The sequence below is a fragment of the Lacerta agilis genome, chromosome 2 (assembly GCF_009819535.1).
Source record: "Lacerta agilis isolate rLacAgi1 chromosome 2, rLacAgi1.pri, whole genome shotgun sequence".
In the NCBI taxonomy this organism is placed as follows: domain Eukaryota; kingdom Metazoa; phylum Chordata; class Lepidosauria; order Squamata; family Lacertidae; genus Lacerta; species Lacerta agilis.
The window spans coordinates 37,221,752-37,244,612 of NC_046313.1; the positions used below are offsets into that span (position 1 = coordinate 37,221,752).

At 41.5% G+C, this 22,861-nt stretch overlaps 1 protein-coding gene across 1 annotated transcript; it reads right to left on the reverse strand.

The window, feature by feature from the left end:
- Window positions 1-3,084: 3,084 nt before the first annotated feature.
- Window positions 3,085-16,687, reverse strand: LOC117041138 (cytochrome P450 2C16-like). The gene is made up of 9 exons (XM_033139540.1): window positions 16,378-16,687; window positions 15,238-15,400; window positions 13,793-13,942; window positions 9,993-10,153; window positions 8,004-8,180; window positions 6,961-7,102; window positions 5,143-5,330; window positions 4,710-4,851; window positions 3,085-3,662 (listed from the first exon to the last, which is right to left on the reverse strand). Exons 1-9 carry the CDS (start codon window positions 16,552-16,554, stop codon window positions 3,475-3,477), a joined length of 1,488 nt encoding a protein of 495 aa, XP_032995431.1. The 5' UTR covers window positions 16,555-16,687; the 3' UTR covers window positions 3,085-3,474.
- Between the last annotated feature and the right edge of the window lie 6,174 nt (window positions 16,688-22,861).

A 22,861-nucleotide genomic window follows, 5' to 3' on the forward strand; every position in this document is an offset into this window, starting at 1 on the left:
GTTTGCAATGTGGCCATTAATAATTAACAGGGATAGTTATTCATTAATATACATTGAACTTAACCTTTACTCAGAATTAAGAGAGTAATGCCCTCTGGGGCACATGAGAGATAGAGTACATGGAGGCTGCAAGCAAATATATGCTATCTGAGAAGCCAATCAGTGAAAAGGTGTGTTTACCTGCTGCAGGGAGGATGTTTACCTTCTTTTTTGAATCTGCACACGCTCCTTTAAACACACTTTACTTATATCTATCATCTATCTGTCATCTATGCCACATTAAAACTGTGAGGGAGGTATAGATGTTTACCCGATGCTCTTCCTAGCATATTCATAGCAACATAATTTTATCTGCAAGTCAGCAGCAGAGAGTTGTTTGGAATGGAAATGGAAAGGCGGAGGTTGATAGCCTGAACACATATTCCACCAACACCACCTTCCACACACACCTGCATACACCAGCTTCATCCTCAGAAAAGTCAGAATAATGCTTTTCGGGTGCTGCATATATATTATATTATAAATATATTATATTTATAATATAAAATATATGCAGCACCCGAAGAAATAAATTCAGAGTTTCTAATGTACTATTTTAAGTTGCAAAGAAAGAAAGGTACCCTTGATCTGTGACTATTAAAGTTTATTCCTGCATTTGGTTCTTCTGCAGTTAGATCTGCAGCAAACTAAATTTATTACAAGCCTTTGCAGCTGAAAGAAATCAAAGATGCCCTTGATAGTATGAAGATGGAGAAGGTTTTGGGCCATGACCAGACTTTTCTCCTGTGGCATGGTATAGGCACAGGCAGACTTTTTGGTCCTGAGTTGTTTTACCTTTGAATCAGGTATGATGCTCATTATTTCTGTTAGTATAAGCACCCTCTATCATTTTGGAGTAGGACGCGGGTGGTGCTGTGGTCTAAACCAGAGAGCCCAGAGCTTGCCGATCAGAAGGTTGGCGGTTCGAATCCCCATGGCGGGGTGAGCTCCCGGTGTTCGGTCCCAGCTCCTGCCCACCTAGCAGTTCGAAAGCATGTCAAAGTGCAAGTAGATAAATAGATACCACTCCGGCGGGAAGATAAATGGCATTTCCATGCGCTGTTCTGGTTTGCCAGAAGTGGCTTAGTCATGCTCGCCACATGACCCGGAAGCTGTCTCCCTCGGACTATAGAGCGAGATGAGTGCGCAACTCCAGAGTCATCCGCAACTGGACCTAACGGTCAGGGGTACCTTTACCTTTTTATCATTTTGGAATATGATATTTCATTTGGGAGTATGAGAGTAGTAGACATAGAGGTAAATGCAGTCATAATGCTTTATGCATTAATTAGTTGGTAAATGAATTCTTCTTTCCCCATCCCATTGTAATAACCACCACTTGAAAGGTTTCCTTGCTGTGGATGCAAATTCAAATCTTGAATTTCTTGTAGATGCTTGTTCAGGGTGGAACATGGTTGCTCCGCATAAAAGATTTCCCTCTTGCAAGAATTCTTAAGGCTCATGTGTACAGATTTCTTGAGACAGTTAAACAAATTTTGAGCTGACATGTGAATGTGAGGGACTGGAGAGCCAGTTTCATGGTGTTAAAAAATATAGTCTGTGATGCAAACAAATCAGAGGAGTGCTCATTGACTAGCTTCTCCAAGTCCCACAGGACCAGAGACTTTGCGCCTGCCCAGTGGGCGAAGTAGGAAGCCCCAAACATTTATTTTTTAGATGCCCCTTTTATGATGAGGTACGCAGTGACACCATTGCCCCCCTATTGGAGAGGCTTGCTGACATTCCAGATAAATCTAAACTAAATGCCCTCATCTTAGGCAAAGATCAAAAGACAACCTGGATGGTCACCAGATTCTGCGCGCAGATTTGCAGGTGCAGTCTATCCTCCCAGAACAAACTAGTCTGTGGGGAAAATAGTCGAAGTGAGCCCCCAGGGTGATAGGGTCAATATGTATGCTATCTCAAATTTTAAACTTTTAGGTTCTCATATGTCTGTTTAATTTTAAGTCTTAAGCTGTTTGCTGTATATTGTTTTAAATGCATATTTTACTTTTGTGAAAGCCGTCCTATATGTACCTTTTGAGCTGGCTTATACCGGTAATAAACAAATGAATGAATGACTAGCTTCTCCCCTGAAAATTCCTGGTGCTCAAAATTTGGGTGTAATAATATAATACTGACTATACAAAAAGTACTCAAAGTGGACCTAGAACTCAAATCCAGAAAAAGGTAGAAATAGGAGGATTCCCATATGAAACTTGCCAAGTGATGAGCAGAAGATGCAAGAAAAACATATGTAGAAATGAGGAATGTTAGAGAAGTCCAAAGTTGATACAGTGCTGGCTTGAAGGAGTGTGGCTACCATTCATGGGGAAATGGAGGGGGAGATAAAAACTGTGCATGAAAGTGAAAATCTGTTACCTCTCTGGAAAAGCAAAGGAAGTTTCTTCTTTATGAGGGGAGGCTCTTTTTGCAAATTGTCTCAGGTGCCAAGCCACAGGATTTCTTTGTACCATTTGTGGTGGTGTGCACAGGTATCCACAAAGAAGGGCATTGAACCATTAAAAAATGTAGCCCATTTATGTAATATGTGGAAAGTTTCATGCATGCCAAAGGATCTACTATACCTGTAATTTCATCCCATTTTACCAACAAATAAAAGGGGGAGGGGATATGCAGGTGCTTGCATCAATTTATTGTGAAGCTTTATGAACACCTTTAACAAGAAAGTGACATACGATATTATCACATGCCTTTTCTGCATCCTGATATGTAACTACTTGTTCAGGATTTGTTTTTCATGCATAAATGAAGTTGTTGGCATTCATCTGTCTGAGGAGACAATGGAGGAGTGCAACTTCATGGGTGAAGTCAAACCATTGGAGATTTACAGCACCAGCCGTGGCTGCAGAGACCAATAAGGAATAGATATGATTTGTTGCAGCTGCTGTATATGAAGGTGTCCAGTTGTGCTGCTGCAGATGCATAGCTAGATTTATTATATTCACAACATTATCCTTCATTAAGCAAAATCCATCTTGATCTATATGATTTTTAATTATGATTCTTTTTAGAGAAAAATGCTATTATTAGAAAATGTTTATTACAGAATTCAAGTAATTTAACAAATGTAATATCTCATTCTTCACTTGAAAGTTATTGGGCTAACATGCTCCCAAAGGTCTTGACACGGAGATTCCATCTGCTCCCTTTTCCATCTTGCCCTTTTTACTGTATATTTCATTACTTATTTCTGGATTGATTCTTCTAATGTAGAAGTGGCTCAGCTGTGGTTTTCCAAGTGTTGCACTACAACTCCCAGCAGCCCCAGCGGCATGATGTGAGCTATAGTTTGGAATATATAGTTTTTATAAGCAAAGTTTGATTCAGATCTGCCAGTAATCATGTTCTTCCTACTTCAAATATTCTGAGAAGAATTGGCACCATCTACTCTGCTTAGTTGCTGTCACTGGATCATATTGAACGTCTAATGAATTTCAATGGCAAGTCTCTTGTCTTCGGGTCACTGTCCTCATACAAAGTGAATATATCCTTGTCTTTGGCATCTCCAATCAGCTGGAAGGTGAAGTTCTGGAGCAAAGCACTGAAGATCAGGAACAGCTCCATCCGAGCCAGGGCTTCCCCAGGGCATGCCCGTTTTCCTGGGAGAAAAGAAGGTGGCAGTGTTCATCAGTCATCAAAGACTTATATAGTGCCCAAGAAACCTAGCCAACTCATTTTGAAATAATGAAGCTACATAACACAGACAGCAGTGAGACCATTTCTTAAGTGGTCCTGCAGCTCTCCTTTTCCACTGTGATAGGAAGGTGTTGTGTTTCAGGCAAGTATGTTTTTGGAGATATTGGTCTAATGTAGTTTTCTCAATTCATTGGCTAATTGATGTACTTCTATTCTGAGCATGTTATATAACACTAAAGTACAGCTTGGCTTATTCTCCTGTCACAAAACACAATATTGTATGTACTGTGCAAAGTGAGAATGTGCCTTAAAACCTATTCCAGGATCTTTTATCACCGAGGTTACTGTTGTAGCACTTGTGCTCTAGAAGGTGCCTGTCCCAATAATTTGAAAAAATGAATCCAGATTAGTACTTTTCACCCCCAGGGAGTTTAAGGCATGGCAAAACATTGGCCTCCATCTACCTGCCACTGTTATTGGTCTATAGGCTGAAGATGAGCACTACTTGGCTTCACAATTCAGGGAGGCAGGGATAATCCATTCTCTGGCTGGGGGACCGGCAAGCTGGAGAGAAGAGAGCACGAAAAACACCATGTGTAAATCTATGCTGAAAGCTACACATAAGCAGCTTCAGAGCAAAGAAATATAAAAGATTATGTGAGTGCGAGTACACTTTCCTCTCATTTCATCATGTCAGCTCTCTTTCTTAACACAGAGCACATGTGGTTCCTGTAGGCAGTGGTCCAAAAGATGGGAACTGAACTGTCCCTTGTTCCAAAAGATGGGAACTGAACTGTCCCTTCCTCAGGCTGTTGCTTACAAATTTTCTGTTCAAGATGCAGGAAAGGGAGGGCAAAACAGAAAGGTCTTATGGGTAGACAATCCCTCCCCAAACCTCTTACTTATCTCCTGGCAGCACTATCACTTCCTGGAGTCCAACTGCCCACCCATCCGCATGCCAGCTGCTGGACCCAACTCCACAGTGTGAGAATCTAGGTCCATAGAGTTACCTGCAGAAAAAGGCATGAAGGCAACCCTGTTCCGGAACTGGCCCTTCTCATCCAAGAAATGACCCGGGTTAAACTCTTCTGGAGTCTCCCATTGGAGAGGATCAAAGTGCACAGATGTATTATCTGGACAGATGGTCGTGCCCTTCAGGAGGAAGATACATATTTCATTATTTGTTCAAGCTTCATAAACATAAGAACGAGCCCTCTTATGGGAGAGACTGTGATCCCTAAAGTTACTTGTCATATATAGAAACAAGTCATTGCACAGCATTCTGAAAAATCACCATGAATGTGGGGGGTGAGGTGGTAATCAGCATATCTTGTCTCTGCACTGGCTGGGACTGTGGCAAACCAAAGTCATTGATGGGATGATAAATCCCTCCCTTCCCCTCTCCACAATATCCTGATCATTCATTTCACATGTGACACACACCTGAGGGATAAGATAGCCCCGGAATTTTGTAGGACGTGTTGTTTCATGCGGTAAGCTCTCAAGGCTCCCTTTTTGATATCGTAGGATCTCATGGACAACAGCATTGGTGTAGGGCATCCTCACCCTATCTTCCATGCCAGGGATACGGTTGGCACCTACCACATCATCGATCTCCTGTTGAACTTTTTCTGTAAGAAAACAAATTCAGAACTCTACTTCCAGAATTCTGAAGCTACTTCTCCTCTGACATAGTGATAGCCTTAAACATTCTCCAAATGGAAGGAAAAGTAACACTGTCTTACATGAATTTGCATCCTGGCAGGAGCCCATTTTTAAAGATGGCATGCAAAGATGAAAGGAATTCGGCTTTTCTTCACCCTAAGGCATTTGCTTTTCTAAAGGGGATCACTATATACTGGCCTACTTTTTATCTTAGGCAAAAGGTTAACTGGGAGGCATTCTTAGAGATGTTCATGAAATTATGTAAAGCATGTTGAATAGATGGTGTGGAAACTTTATTCAATCTCCTCACACAATACCTTTTATTTATTCATTCATTAAACTTATATCCCTCTCTTCCCCTCCACCCACCCCAAAAAAGGAGTCCCGGGGTAGCAAATCCGGGTCAACAAAGGCAAGGGCATGACATTAGGTTCGGAACAGAAAAGATAAAGTACTTCTTTGCAATGATGCACAATTAACAGTCATAATTTGCTGCCACAAGACAAATTCATGGAGCCATTAGAATCGGAATGAAAACCTCTGTTGGGGAGTCTAACGTCTGAACACCAAAGACATGGAAGGGCTGTTGCTTTGAGGGATGGAGAAGGAAACCATTTAGAACTGATTTATACACTGAGTTGGGCTCAGATCGGATGATAACATTGTTTGCTATGTTTATAACCACGAAAGGGTAGCATTTCTCACTGAGATCAATGAGACAGACAGGGATTTTAGAAATCAATAGAGATCAGCTCCATATCAAGTTTTTCAGAAAATTCCATTAATGCTGAGCTTGAAAACTTCCCAGAGGCATCTCTCTGGTCACTTGTGGACACAGAATACAGTGGTACCTCAGGTTACAAACGCTTCAGGTTCATAGCTGTCAACCTTCCCTTCCCCCCCCCCCAGGAAATTCCCTTATTCCAGCCATAGCTGGAAATAGGGAAGGTTGACAGCCTCACCAGAAGGGAAGGCCAAAAAAATAAAAATAAAAAATGAAGGTTGACAGCTATGTTCAGGTTACAGACTCCGCTAACCCAGAAAGGGGTACCTCGGGTTAAGAACTTTACCTCAGGATGAGAACTAAAATCGCACCACGGCAGCAGTAGGCCCCATTAGCTAAAGTGGTACCTCAGGTTAAGAACAGTTTCAGGTTAAGAACGGACCTCCAGAACCAATTAAGTTCTTAACCCGAGGTACCACTGTATGGGAATAGATGGGCTGTTTTGTCTCCTCCAGAAATATTATCCTTACGTGCAAGTCTGCCAACATGTATTACTTTTTAAAACATAAAAAACCAAAGCAATCCTCAAAACCTATCCTAAATAAATGAATAGTCATAAAAAATTAAAGTGGAGGGAGCAGCAGCGTCCTCCTCTTCTAAACAAATGTGGGTGATGCTGGGTCCTGGTGGAAACCTTTACCATGGACCTAGGAGAAGACATTTTGTACTGCAAGGATTTCTGTGAGCAAGTTGTACTGACTCTGTGCAGTTTTAATGTTTGTTTGTTTGTTTTTTCTTTCTCTTTACTATTACTCTTTCCACCTTGGAAAGGCAGAGCCTTTCAGTCCTTTGGGCAATTTATGTACTGGTACCTTGAATGTGTGGCAATCTAGCCATCACCAGGAGGGCACGGGCCAAAATTTCGCTTGTGGACAATGACCCAGCAATAAAGAGTTCCTGCACAGAAATGATAAGTTCCTCTTGGGTGTAGATGGCCTCAGCATTGGTTTGTTCCTGTAAAAATGTAAAGGAGAAAGAATTTAAAGCACCCATTTCGAAGAGTGATGGAGGAAGTGAGACATCCCAATCTTTTCTATGCAGTAACTGGATGGAACATAATACTTGGGCATTTTTCATTGCAGTGTAACTACAGTGGGGTTTGTTTTTTAATTGAATATAGTTTTATTCAGTGGCATTTCTCTAGAAAATGAGGTGCTGGTTCATGGAGTTGCACCTTCCAATTGTTAACTCATTAATTATTTGATAGAGTATAGTGTTTATTTTTTTGCAGGTGGGTATATTCATTTGTATGTAAGATCAAATTTTCAAAAGATGTTAAAGGTCTTGTGGCATCTAATGGTCAATCCAATCCACTCCATCTATTTGCTGATCCAGAAGAGTTACTGAAGGAGGCCATCGGGGAAACAGAAGCATTAGGCAAGCTGACCAGATTGGCAGTTAATAAAAGTAAATCATACCAGCTGAATTACAAATAGGCTTTAAGAATATCAAACTCTGGAGGATCTGAGACATCTCAGTCTTTTCCATGCTGTAACCCAGAAGGAACACAAAACCTGCATGGGTTATTGCAGCATATCTACAGAGTTGAAAATAAAAACATAGCTGAAAACCAAATAATATAGCCATGCAAGAAAACAATCCCATATATAGTTACATTGATGGCCATTATTTTTTCAGCTGCTGTCCCACTGCTTGGTTTGATGTCTCAATAAACTTGAGGGAAGATGCCTCCACCTGAGATTAGCCTGGAGGTCATCACAATGGCCAACCACCACAGCCAGAATGCAGGATCAGAATGTGTGAGAGTAGCAGACATATGAGACAGTTCCAAATTGTAGCCACAAACAAGAGACATCTCAGAAGTGTAGAGAAGGGAAATTATATAACCTCCTACCTTCTCTGACTTCATAAGGAAGCAGTCGATATAGTCACGGGGGTCCTGATAATCCAGGGTCTCCCTGTGGGATTCCACCTTCTCATTGATGAAAGCATACATTTTTTCAAAATCTCCAAAAATCTTTTTGTGCTGTCCAGGCAGGTAAGGCATTATTTTCGGGAACACATTATAAATCTGGAACAGAGACAATACATAACAATTGTATATTGAATTGATCATTTTAGAACTGCATGCTGAGTCTATGGATATAGGGATGTTGGAAAAATCTACTGCAAAATGTTTGCAATCCATGGCTACTACAAGAGGAATGACAGGATTTAAATTTAATAAACAAACAATTGTAAATAAATCCTCTCTCCTTCTCCTCCTCCTCTTCTTCTCAGTCTACTTTATTTACAGTCTACTAAATTTACATATTCATTATCACCAGATCCTGCCCATATCCACTAAGGCAGAACTCCTAACCATGCCTGCCCAGAAATGAGGCTTACTGAATTAAACTGGGCTTACTCTGAGGTAAATGGGGTTAGGATTGCAACCCTAGAAGAGTTTAGAAGAGTTTGGATTTGATATCCCGCTTTATCACTCCCCTTGAGGAGTCTCAAAGCGGCTAACATTCTCCTTTCCCTTCCTCCCCCACAACAAACACTCTGTGAGGTGAGTGGGGCTGAGAGACTTCAGAGAAGTGTGACTAGCCCAAGGTCACCCAGCAGCTGCATGTGGAGGAGTGGAGACGCGAACCCGGTTCACCAGATTACGAAACTACCACTCTTAACCACTACACCACACTGGCTCTCTAATCAACTTCCTACTGTGAAGTGGAGTGAAGTAGGCACATTGGGTGGTGGAAGACCATAGGTGTCCTGCCCACCCCACCCCTTCCTCTGCTGCCTAAGAATTTACCTTGTTTTGTCTGAAGTCATGAAATGGGATGCACCATCCCTTCTTGAATGTTTCTGTGCTTAGTTGATACACATACCATTTATATTAACTCTGAGTAGACTAGAAAGCCATGCGGTCTAAGCTTGGAGCAACCAACTCATACCTCCTCACATGCTGAGCTTCTTAGGTAGACTGGAGAGGAACAAAGCATTACTTGCCCAGTCTCTCCCAGACTTCCACTTATCCTATACCTAGAAGGCACATGTCCAAGCAGTTTTGGACTTGGCCCATTCTTTCAAGGCACAGGTCTCAGTGCTTTTGTCTTTGCCCTGCTCCCCCCCCCCGCAGGAAACCCACTCTTTAATGCTTAATCAGAACAAACAGCAATCTGAAGAAAACCAGATTGCTGCTTGTTCTAATTCAGTACTAAATGTGTTCTCCTGGGGGAAAGTGGTGGGGCATTCTGAGGTGTAGATAAGCTCATAGTTCTGAGGGAAGCTTTTTAAAGATGTCAATTGAAAGGCGATCCATGATAAGAATTGGTGCCATTTTTCTAGAAAAAGAGGCACCAGAACTCACCGTGAACACCTCCTTTGTTCTCTTAGAATGAAAATGGCACGCACCTGAGAGGTGCCAGAATTGAGTTCCAGTGAGTTCCGGCTGAAGAAAAGCCCAGTTAAGAATATTTTCCTTATGCTTCCTGGGAAAGGGGAGTGTCCGTGTTTCAAACTTATTTCCCCTGCCCCAAGCAGATATTCAGCCTAGCTCTGACTGCCTTAACACCCTTTAGATATGCAACCCTTTGATAATGAATAACTGGGATAATTCACCGCTAGCCCAGGGAAGTGCTCCACCAACACACCTACAGAAGAATTCCACAAGGTCTATATTTTGAGTCGTTAATTTACTGTTGCTCTGCAATTAAAGCCAAGATGTATGTGATTTGTGTCATGTGGAATTTAATGGAGATAAGGATCAGAGACAGTGGGAAAGGTAAATGAGAATATGTCCCTGGGTGCACCTCGTTTAGGCCAGCCCCATGTCTACTAAGATAAACCAAGGTTCTGGATCCATGGGATATCCTCGTAAGAAGGAACAACATACCTGTCCCATATAACTCACAAGGTAGCTCACGAAATCCTCCATGATATGCAGCTTCTCCAGGAAGACCTGATCTTTGTAGTCAAAGCGACTCCCAAAGACAACAGAACTGATGACATTAGAAACAGCAATTCTCAAGTATTTTCTTAGATCAAAGACCTGCCCTGCAGGAGCAAAAGAATCCAGTCAATAGAGTTTGGCAAGGTGGATATTATCTCCCTCTGCCTGCACAACAGAATAATGTAAACAAGAATTCCTTGCACAAATTGAGCCTGACACATGGTGCATTTTGTGTTTCCCTACATTAAAAGATAATTAAATTCCTTTTACATGGAAATGATAGTATCAGCAGCTCTTGTAGGACAGTATTCACTTTATTTGGCAATACATAAGTGCAGCTTAGGGATGCAGGTGGCGCTGTGGATTAAACTACAGAGCCTAAAGCTTGCCAATCAGAAGGTCGGCAGTTTGAATCCCCTGACAGGGTGAGCTCCCATTGCTCAGTCCCTGCTTCTGCCAACCTAGCAGTTCGAAAGCACGTCAAAGTGCAAGTAGATAAATAGGTATCACTCAAGTGGGAAGGTAAACAGCGTTTCCATGCACTGCTCTAGTTCGCCAGAAGCGGCTTAGTCATGCTGGCCACATGACCCGGAAGCTGTACGCCGGCTCCCTCGGCCAATAAAGCGAGATGAGCACCACAACCCCAGAGTCATCCACGACTGGACCTAATTGTCAGGGGTCCCTTTACCTTTAAGTACAGCTTAACTGTTGAGGATAACATTATGGACTCATACAAGGAGGAAGATGTGTTACCCCATATCTGTGGTCAAGAAATCACTGGTATTTCCTGAAGGTATTTCCTTTTTTTATAAAGACAAAAAATTCAAAATTAAGAATCCACAAGATACAGCAAAATTTTGGAAGAAATATGCCAAGGAACTGGGAAAGAAAGATGATAAACTGGAACTGGATGAAGAAAAGGAATAAGAAGAAAAAGATGATGAAGAAGAACCCCAATCTTAATAGCAAAATTATATTTCTTTAATATAGAAATGGCGGTGCAATTATCATCATGGAATAGAAATGGACTCAATAAGAAAGTTAAAAGAAATCAAATTCAACATTTGTTGATTAAGAAAAATTTAGATATAATTTGTTTACAATAAACACATGTGGCCAAAAAGCATAGAAGATTTCTAATAAACAAAAGATTGGGAAATGAATTTATAACTTCAGATGTAAATAAAAAACGAGGAGTAGTTCTCTATGTAAAAGGGAAACACGATCCACAACAGCTATTTAAGGACAATGAGGGGAGAATGATAGCTGTATAAGTTACAGTACAAGGTGAGAAATTGATCATTGTGGGAATCTATGCACCAAACGAGAGGAAATCAGAATTTTATAAAGAATTGGAGGAGAAATTGTTTGAATATATGGACCAGAAAATAATTTTAATGGGGGGCTTAAATGGAGTGGTCTCCCTTGAAATGGACAGAACGACATGGAAAATGATACAAATCAAGGGAAACTTCCAAAGACTTTTTTCTCTTTAGTGGAAAATCATGATTTAATTGACATTTGGAGACTTAAATACCCATTAAAAAAACAATTCACATTTTTCTCTGATTCGAAGTTCTAGTAGAATAGATCATATGTGAATTTCTAAAAATTTGGCCCCAAGAACAATAAAAGTTGAGATCCTGCCAAAGACTTTGTCAGATCACAATTCCATCATTATGGAACTCAAGGGCAAAGATCAATCCCCCTTCAGTTGGAAAATTAATGAAAATTTATTGGACAACCCAGATATAAAAAAGTGCAAGAATTTTTTTAAAAAAATTGATTTGAATTTAAACAAAGGAACTGAAATTGATATAGTATGGGATGATAGCAAAGCAGTAATGAGGGGTTTCTTTTTACAACAAAATATTTCTTGAAGAGAGAAAGAAAAAAAAGCTTAAAACATTTAATGGACAATGAAAGGCAATTGGTTAAAAAACCAGATAACATTTCAATGATTATAAATCAGGAAGTTGAATGGAAAATTAAAATGTTAAGACAAAAGAATTTTGAATTTGCAAATAATTCCGGGAAATTGTTGGCTTGGCAATTGAGGAAAAAACAAGGCCAAAATACAATAAATGAGATAAGAGTAGATAATGTGATAATAGAGAATCCAAAGGAAATAAGGAAAAACTTTATAAGGAATTATATAGAGAAGGAGAGCAAAGAGAAAATAGAGAGATATTTGGAGAAACATAAATTACAAAAGTTCCTGCAAGAAAAACAAAATCAATTGAACACACCAATAACTATCATGGAAGTTCAAACGCCAATTAAACAAGGAAAAATTGGGAAGGCACCAGGGCCAGATGGCTATACATTAAAGTATTGTAAAATATTAGGTGAACAGCTGATATTCCCATTAAGAGAAGTTATGAACAACATATTGACAAGAGGACTGATCCCAAAGACATGGAAAGAGGCATATATTACTTTGATTCCAAAACAAGGCACAGATTTATTGAATGTTAAGAACTAAAGACCAATTTTGTTACTAATGATTATAAACTTTTTGCCAATGTCTTTGCAAACAGATTGAAGGAGTTTCTAAATGAACAAATATATCAAGATCAAGCGGGCTTTCTTCCTGGTCATCAATTAAAAGATAATATGTGAAATATAATTGATTTAATTGAGTATTTGGAGACCAGGAATGATAAGCAAGCTGCATTGATCTTCATAGAAGCGGAAAAGGCTTTTGATAATGTATCTTGGTATTTTATGAAGAAAAACTTGGAATTGTTGGCTCTTGGGAACTTATTTCTTAAAGGGGTAGAGGCAATATACTCAGAACAAAATGCAAATTTATTAGTTAATAATGTCTTAACAGAAAATTTTGAAATTTCAAAAGGGATGAGACAGAGATGTCCATTATCACCGTTACTGTTTATAACAATCCTAGAGGTCCTGGTGAAAAACTTAAGAGAAATCCAAAATGTAAAAGTATTAAGGTGGGTACAAAGGAATATAAGTTAAAAGCCTTTGCCAATGACTTGGTTTTAACGCTAGAAGATCCACAATCCAGTGTAATGGAAGCACCAGGAAGAATCAAAGAGTTAGGGCAACTATCAGGCTTTAAAATAAATAAAACAAAAACAAAAATGATGGTTAAAAAACATGAATAAAAAAGAAATAGATGAATTGCACAGGAAACGGGAATTTTGGTGGCTAAAATGGTTAATTATCTTGGCGTTTGGTTGAATCCTAAAAATATGAATTTATTCAAGGATAACTACTTACCTGTATGGAAAGATGTAAAAAGGGGGGGATTTAGAAGTATGGGGGATATTGAAATTGTCATTTTGGGGAAGAATTTCTGTGATAAAGATGAATGTGCTACCTAAAATGTTATTTTTATTTCAAACGATTCTGGTGATCAGTGGGGTGGGACAATTCAGAGATTGGCAAGAAGTCTTATCTAGATTAATCTGGTAGGGGAAGAAACTTAGGATAAAATATAAACATCTTACAGATAAAAAAGAAAGGGGTGGATTCTCACTGCCAGATATGAAGATACAGTATACTATGAAGCGTCCTGCCTGTCCTGATTAAGGGACTGGATGAAGTTAGAAAAAACAGATCTATTGAATTTAGAAGGATATGGTAACATATTTGGGTGGCACGCATATTTATGATATGATAAAGTTCATAGAGGCTTTCTGAACCACACGATAAGGAAAAATATTAAAAAGAAGGACTTCAAAAGTGTGTTTGGAATAAGGTTAACTTGAGAAGACCTTTTGCGGTTGCCATTGCCTCCACCAGACACACAGCTTCCTCCTGCACCCTCTTTGACATCGTTTTCTTCCCCATTCCAAAATCTCGCAAGGTGGTGAGTGTGAACCGGCGCAGCTCTCTCCATTTTTTCTCAGAAGTGCTGATCAGTCCTGAAAGCAAACAGATGAAGATCATTTCCTTAGTAGGAAGTTTTCTCAGCAGGAAGTCTCTACATTGTGGCACTTCATTCATTCAGACTATATTCCCATTTGTAGTTGCAGTAGGGTTTCTTCCAGACAACCTGTTTATTGAGTGTTCATCTGGACTTGTTTGCACAACACTTGTACAAAGGTTATATGATAGTGACTGTTGGCTGAGTATTCATTTTGATTTGTTCACACCAAGGTTTATGACTTCCCATCAACTGATCTCACTTTCTAGTGCATTTTCCTACGACTTTCCTTGCCATTACATCACCCATCTGAAAATGAATCAAGCCATGGGTGGTTTGTATGTAACTTTTATACCACATAATAACAGTGCTGAACTACAGCGTAAATACGTTGAGTTTTTTTCACATTGCTAAATGGTGCTGGAAGAGAGAGGATAGGCAAACTCTTCTGTGGGTCATGTTATATCACGGCTTTCATTAAATATCTGTTATGGGCAAAATGTTGGATGTGGTTAAAGAATAAAAAGTAGAATTTCCTGGATGCCCAGCTCCAGGTTTGGGGCAAGTACCCTTTGGTAAGAGAGCCCCAGCAGAGATTTAACATCACAAAACATGCAGCAAACTGAAGTGTGGAAATATAGGCTGTTGGGCCTTTAAAACATGCCCTTCTAACTTCTTTCCAAAGTTTCCCACTTCCCTTTAGTATAGAAAGAGACACACATTTGGCAAGTTAAAAACAGTTTACTTACAAACTCTTCAAAGGGCAGATTCGTGTGTTTTTCCATACAGCAGCACAAAAAGACTGATTGAAAAACTTAGTTTCAAAAAAGTAAGAGTTTCTAAATTATTTGCATAGTAACACAAAGATAACTTGATAAAACCATGTGGTCTAAGCTTGGAGCATCTAGCTCAGACATCCTTCACATGGTAGAAGGGGGGGGGAGAAAGGGAAGGGGCAGAACAAAGAGTTTGGTGTCACTTCCTTCCCAGGTGAGCTAGCTAAGCTTGGCATGACAGCTGATTTTATGATCTTAACCCCTTCATGCATTAATTAGAATGAAGCTTGTTGGTTATTTGAGACTGGCTATATCCCACACAGTAAAGGAAGAAATCATTTCAGGGCTGTTGTTTTGGGTGGCAAACTCCTGTTTGTGATAACATCTAGCTCCACCTGAAGTTGGAAAAGGGAGGACTTGATGTCTGCATATTCCTACTCAGAGACACCTGAAAATGAAGGCTGCTTCTCCCATTAAAATGGAAGCAATAAAAAATAAGCACAGGACCCCTACCTACCTTTATAACGGTTCACTGCATTAAAGAAGGGCAAGGCAGGACGCCCACCAAATTCTTCAGCATGATCCAAGAGAGCATCTTTCACCACTTCATATCCACAGAGTACCACCATGGGCTTGGGACCCATCCAGACAGTAAAGATAGGACCCCATTTATCCATGAGCTGAAGGTAGGATTTAAAAAATGCATGGTTCATTAGGCAACACCTGTTCTGGATACCGGTATATCTGTAGCAACTGGCCCATTATGGCAACCAGGGTTTAGCCCTACCAAGTGAAAACCCAGCAATTTATTTTTAAATTCCCCCAATCTCAAAGCTATAGTCTTTTTTGTTCCACACACTATCCCATTTCAATGTAGAAAGAGTCCTGGATACTTTTCTGTCAATCAGCTCTCTGCACCACTCAACTAATAACAATCCAAAAGTGTTGCTCTAGGTGGGAGGTCCCACACCTCCCTTTCTCAAAGCAGACAAGCCTATTTTTATTTGACCTAGCTATGCAATTTCCCCCTCCCACCTGCTGGCATTATTTCAATCCATCCAAGATTACTGAAGGTAATTGGCCTGATGATTTGGTAGTCCCATTTGCTAAGTGTTCTCAGAACTGTTTTCTTGAAGGTCACGCCCATAACCCCTGGGAAGATTTCAGGAGGCTGATTTACTCCCATCTCAGCCACTAATTACCCCGTGAGAACTGGAGTGATGTTAACATCCGCCATCACCCTCCCGCTTCTCGAGCGAAATTTTGATTTTGATTTATTTTTGGTGTATTTTACAGATTTGTATTTTTGAAGTTTATTTCAATATAGTTTATTTTAAAAATATTTTTAAAAAGAGGGGAAAAAGAAACCAGGCTTTCTTTAACCCTAGTTGAAGACCCAGTTTGGCATCCCTCACACATTTGTGTGAACACAAACACAGGCTGGGAGACTCAGTGGTGCCCCCCAGGAGGCTTCACTTAGAGGGGGGGGCTGGCTAGCCTTTATTATAAGGAAGAATGCAAAATTATATAAGCAAAATTGGGAACAGTTAACCTTCTGTCCTTCCTCTACACATTGCTTCATTCCAGGCAATGATTGTTTATGCCATGCCATGGGGACAAGGGGACAGAGAGAGACTGCAACAAGAAATGGCTTTACCTTTGAATAGTTTTTGTTCAGAGGCAGGACATCTTTCTGCAGCAGGTTCCCCAGGAAGAACCAGGGAGTGGGTCCTGGAGGTAGCTGGCTTTTCTTCTTGTACATTTTTAAGGATGAGAAAATGAAGATGAAGAGAACCCAAAGAAGGAGCAGAACTCCTGTTACAGCCACTTCCATCTTCCTCTGAGGCTCTTCTTTTGGTCAAATATATCCAGGAAACTACTTAAGAAAGACAAGGTGAAAACAAAGCTGCTGCTTAGAGCCCCAGCCAAATCCCAACTCCAACCTTCTCCAAATAATCTTAGTTCCTTTATTTCCAGTATGTGTTCCATTAGGAATAGTGGGTCAATCATCAACATAACTCTGGACGTGCACTGAAAGTAGGTTAATTTCTATGCTCTTTGACATCAAAATTGGGTACAGACTTACATGTAATTGATATCAATGCACATTTTATTTAACACAAACTTTAAATACAGTCGTACCTTGGAAGTCGAATAGAATCCATTCCTGAAATCTGTTCAACTTTCAAAACAAAAACCAAAGCGCGGCTTCTGATTGGCTGCAGGAAGCTCCTGCAGCCAATCAGAAGCTGCAGAAACTGCAGAAGCCCCCTCATATGCTCAGCTTCCAAAAATAGTTCACAAACCAGAACGCTCTCTTCCGGGTTTGCAGCGTTCAGAAGCCAAAGTGTTCGAGAACTAAGCTGTTCGAAAACCAAGGTCCGACTGTAATATATATTTTTAAACCATGACATCCACATTCAAACACAACCACCCACCCAGCACTGACAACTTGACCCTTTTATCCATCCATGGGCATCCTAAGGCCAGTAAGGATGATAGGCCAGACCCCTTTGTGAGTAGATCCCTAGTCAGATCTGAGCTGGCATCTCCGAATTTCAGCCAGCTTCTAGAACAGGGGTCAGCAACCTTTTTCAGCCATGGGCCGGTCCACCATCCCTCAGACCATGTGATGGGCCGGACTATTTTTTTTGGGGGGGGGGAATGAACAAATTCCTATGCCCCACAAATAACCCAGAGGTGCATTTTAAATAAAAGCACACACTCTACTCATGTAAAAACACCAGGCAGGCCCCCAAAATAACCCAGAGATGCATTTTTTTAAAAAAGGGCACATTCTAATCATGCAAAAAGCATGCTGATTCCCGAACCGTCCACAGACCGGATCGAGAAGGCAATTGGGCTGCATCCGGCCCACGAGCCTGACTTTGCCTACCCCTGATCTAGAAGTAATTGCTCTACTTCACAGCAAATAAATTCTGAAAATGCCACCAAGTTTTGACTGAAATCAAGTGAGCCACTCACCCACCCTGAAAGGAAATATATGACTCTCCACTACCTTATCTACCTTTGTGAAATGCAGTGCAGCAAATCATACGAAGACTGAGTAAATTCATGGCCAATGAACAACCCGACCTGAAACTTGCTGGTCTGGATGAACAGGAAGTGTGTTACAACACAGATAGTGAAGAAATCACTCTTGTGAAAAGAAGCATTAATTTAAACTGTATGGTACAAATAACCGATGTGCAATCAATATCTTCTGTTGAAAACACTGTCGATATTTGGTATGTTCGTCATTTTAAGTCTCGTTCAGTCACAAGTTTCTTACCTGATACATTCTCCAGCTTGGACATAGGATATAGTTGAAGGAAACAGAATATTTTTGTAGTAAGTTAATATATTTGAGAAATACCTGTTGTCACACCTGCCTCTAGAACATTTTGGTATCAATTAAAAATTAGGGCTAAGCTTTCTTTGGGGAAAAACTCCTGAGTAATCTTATTGTGCCTTAAAATATTTATAGTTACAGGTGGGTAGCCATGTTGGTCTGCCATAGTCAAAACAATACCCCTCCCCACTCCCTCACTATATTTAAGGATCTGGTGACTTCTGTTTCAGTGTATCTGAAGAAGTGTGCATGCACACGAAAGCTCATACCAGGAACAAACTCAGTTGGTCTCTAAGGTGCTACTAGAAAGAATTTTCGATTTTGTTTTAAAATATTTATGTATCTCAATGAAACCTGTAACTAAACTTAGCAAAACAGGGTGGTTCAACACACAGCCCAAGGACCACTTGCAGCCCTCAAGGCCCTTTGTGGTGGCCCTTGGCAACATTTGATGCCCCCCCCAGCACTCAAATTCCTTCCCAAAGCCAGGGAAGCAAGCTGCTGGGCTTTAGGATGGAGGCATGAAAGCCGGCTCTGACAGGGTTCCAAAGTCCTCCTGTCTCAATCACGAAGCCTAGTTAGTGTTTTCCAGCTTTAAGAAGTAAGTGAGGGGGCTCTAGAATGCTGCCAGAGCCTTATGCCTTCTCCTTTCCAAAGCCTAGCACCAGGCTTAGGCAGCATGAAGTTTGGTGGGGGGGGGGGGTTTGTCAAATTTTGGGCTCACTCGCTCCTTTTGTGCAGCAAGGCAAGGAGTGACCCACAGGTTCTATTTTAAAGTATTCTTGCAGCTTGCTTAGAATGAAAAGTTGGACCACTCTGGCATAGAACAACACCATCCATGAATAACTGTCTGGTGGACATGAATTAAAACTAGAAGCATAAAAGCAACAGACACAGAAACAATGAGCCCATCGGCCACTCATATACATGGTCCATTTCCATAACCAAGTGTGAAAGACAACATAAGTGTCAAATTAAGCAATATTCATTTATATTGGGAGAAGAACCCATGGTCCTCCAGATGCAGCTGGACTTCAACTCCCATCATCCTATATCATTGTCCCTGATGGCTGGGGGTTAAGGGTGGAATCCAATAACACTTGGAGGGTCACCAGTCCAGTTCCATGCCCCTGGTTCATGCAATGGCATGTGTAGTGCTTTTGGGGGGTTGTGTGTGTGAGAGAGTTAATGGACAGGTGAAGAACATTTCTCTTGCTGTGAAATTTAAATAAAGTTGAAATTTAATCCAAGCCAGAGGAAGCAGGAGAAAGTTTAACTTTCCTCTCCTCCAAGGGTTCTTCCCCTCAAAGGTATTCAAATTCAGCTGGAGAGAACTCTACTGGCATCTATAGCATTAAGTAACAGGTAGAAATGTGCTCTGTCAGTGCTTCCATGCCTGCGGTGAAATAACCTTTCAGCTAATTCGAACTTCCTTAGACACATCTTTTCCTGCAATGTTTTTTTTTTTTTATAAAGAATTTATTGGTTTTTTCCATAACAAAAAATACCATCACCCACCCACATTTATACAAAACAAAAACAAACATAACCACAATTCTTCTTCTTCTTTTTCACACACAATGAAAAAAATTCTAGTTTCAAATCTTTACAGTTGACTTCCCCTGCCTTCTCTCCTTCGGTTCCAAATCCAGATTCTACTTTAATAACTTCGTCTCTCAAAAAAAAGATTTAAATTCAAATTTAAACAAACATCTTGATCCATAATAGTTGGTAACATAACTTTACATCTTAACATATTATTCTTATATCAAATCTAAACTATTCTTCTTTCCCTTAAACTGCTGCTAGTAACATAGAAATTTAAAATATCCCTTTTCTTATTAAAAAATAAAATAAAACTTAAAGTCCCATCCCTCCGATTTCAGATTACCATAGCAAACCATTTATATTCTGCACTTAACACATTTCACCCTATCCCCCCTCTGTCCAATGTCCTTCTCCATCTTACACCGGAACCACTCCTCAAATTGTCCTCTTTTCTTGAACCTCCACAGAACCAGACACAGTCTCCAACAGACCTTGCATCGAACATCAGGGTGCACTGCTCATCTTCTTTCGGCTTCTCCCATTCAATGCTGCATTCTTCTTCTATTTGTAAAAATCTTAATTTCTTGCCTTTCGCTCCCGAGCTCTCACCTCGGGGGCTGGATATAACATTCCTCGCCGTCCCCGGGCTGCCACCACCGAAGGACGTTTCTTTTTCCGGAAGTCGCCAAGCCATCTCTCTCAGTATTCCAATCATCCCCTTCAGCTCTTTGCCAAGGCTCTCTTCCATAGTATCGAATACCTGAAAGGTCTCCTCTGTGGGTCTCCTCTGTGGGAAATAGATTTTTCTTCATATCTCCACTCAAAACCTTCAATTTCTGATTAAGCAGTTCCAGTTTCAGAATAATAATCCTTTGTTCGTCAGTTAATCCAGAGTTCAAAACAATTTCAAAAACAAAGCCCAGCATGGTGAGGACGGGCATAGGTATCAAATTTCAGTTTCTATTTCAATGTTGTCCATCTTGTAACAGTAATTTTCCACTTCAACTCAGACTTTTCACAGCCATTTTCTCTGAAACCGGGGTACTAAGACCATAACTTTCAAAAGGAATATTCTCCATCCTCTTCCTCCCCAAAGGGAGATCTATAAAGTCTCACTTATGAAAAAATCTTAACAATGTAGCCATCCAATAGCAACAGTATCTCAGACCGTTATTTTCTTGCCACCGAAGGGAGGGAGGCAGACTTCCTTTGTCTAAAGCCTCCCGGATCGTTAAGTCTTTAAGTTCAGCAATTAATCCAATCAAGTACTCACGACCTCCGGGCTTCTTTTCCTTTCATCTCTCAGGGAGAACGTCGTCGCTCATCACGGCCAGTACTCGCCGCTTTTCCGCCCGGTTGGGGCATTTCCCCTAATGGCCCAGCTCCGCGCTCCCTTCACCCCCACTCCCCCTTTACAGGGGGAACGAGGGAAGGGTGCGGAGCCTAGTGGGCCCGCCGGGGAGCCCGAGGCGCGGGACGCTCTTCCCGCGCCTCACCGGAGCCCCGCGTAGCGGTGGCGGGGCTCCAACCCCCGGGCTGGACTGGGTCGCCTCGCTGCCGAGGCAACCCACGACCGCCCGTGATGGCGACCTCGCTGGAAGTCCCTGTTCCTGCAATGTTTTGGCAAATGGAGGTAGGGGAGAGAAGAAGCATATTCTTGAGCAAGAAGCCCAAAAGATGCTCCCTGCCTTGTGTAACACAGTGGCAGAGAGGGGAAGGGGGGAAGAAAGGGAGAGGGAGACTTCCGGGATAATGGCATCAAGGCAAGCTACCTCTCTGCTTTGTCTACGTGAGTAAGAGCGTTTATAACAATAATACGCTGATAAAGAGACTGAGAAGAGTCTCAATTCAGAAATAATAATTACAAACCAGCAGTCTTATCAGCAAAAGATTCCGGGAGTTGCTATAAGGACTCTGTTAGAAGGAACTTTAAATCTCTCCCCCTTCTTGCAGCCTGTCAGATTAACCGTGAACTCGTTAAAGTCGCTCTGACCACCTTGAAATTAGTCATGGTTCTGACAAGGCATCTTTTCCTGCAATGTTTTGGCAAATGAAGGTAGGGGAGAGAAGAAGCATATTCTTGAGCAAGAAGCCCAAAAGATGCTTCCTGACTTGTGTAGCACAGTAGCACAGTGGCAGAGAGGGGAAGGGGGAAGAAAGGGAGAGGGAGACTTCCTTCTCTCCATACTCTTCTGCTGCTACCCGGGCCCTGCCCCCAAGCAAGTAAACATGCTCACCTGGGCATCTTCTATATAATTATCTCTCACATTCTTGGTAGCTAAGCACAAGTCCCTGTGGCAACCCAATTGTGTAAGAGTAATCAGTCAAGAGAACAGACATATTCCTTTACTCTCATAAAATGAATTGGAATAGTTGTGTGGCATGACAACATGATCCAGAGACAAAAGCACAATTCTAAAAAGCTTATGATGACAAGAAAATATATCAAGATACGCAGTCCTCACAGACCCTCCAAGTTTCCCTGTTTTCCAGGGACAGAACTTAGGACATCCCTATTTTCATCAGAGAAATGTTGGAGGGTATGGAGTTATACAGCCCCTGGGTCAAGGAGATGTAACTTTACAGTCTTTAGAAGGCATCAGGAAGTAGACTTGTAGAGCTTCGTTATGTTTTCAAATGTGTTAGAAGCCTCTCAGAGTGAAGATCCATGTCCAGGTTGGGACATGGTTGCTCCACATAAAAGATATCCCTCTTGCAAGAATGCTTAAAGCTCATGTGTACAGTGCACATATGTGTGGATTTCTTGAGACACGTGTAACAGTTAACAAATTTTGAGCTGAAGTGTGAGTGTGAAGGACTGGAAGAGCTAGTTTAATGGCACTTATTTATCTCCTAGACAGGGGTGTCGCAGGGGGGTGGGGGTGGGGCGGGGGGCCCGGGCAGCGCCCCTGCTGGGGGTGACACATCAGGTGTCAGCCCCGCCCATTGGGCTTTTAAAACTTTTTTTTTTAAAGAATCTTTTTAGGCTATTTTCGGCACTGCCGGGGTGGAGCCGCAGGGGCCGCCAGCGAGTCGGGGTGTCACCCCCCTCGCTGGCTGCCCCTGCGGCTCTGTCCCAGCAGTGCCGAAAATAGCCCCCGCCCTCCAGCGGCTTTTCGCGCCGCTGGCTGGCTTGCGGAGCCGGGGCAAGGAGAGGGGCGGGCCAGCGAAGAGGGGTGACACCCCCTCTTCGCTGACCTGCCCCTCTCCCTGCCCCACTTGCGCTCCCCCAAGGGGGCCT

Bases quoted from the DNA above. Each gene is read 5' to 3' on its own strand.
- LOC117041138 (XM_033139540.1), bottom strand. From the start codon at position 16,554: ATGGAAGTGGCTGTAACAGGAGTTCTGCTCCTTCTTTGGGTTCTCTTC. The intron at 7,103-8,003 runs GTAGGAGGTTAT...ACATTTTTACAG, and splicing joins TCCTTATGAAGTCAGAGAAG to GAACAAACCAATGCTGAGGC. The intron at 5,331-6,960 runs GTACCAGTACAT...GTTTTCTTACAG, and splicing joins TAGATTGCCACACATTCAAG to AAAAAGTTCAACAGGAGATC.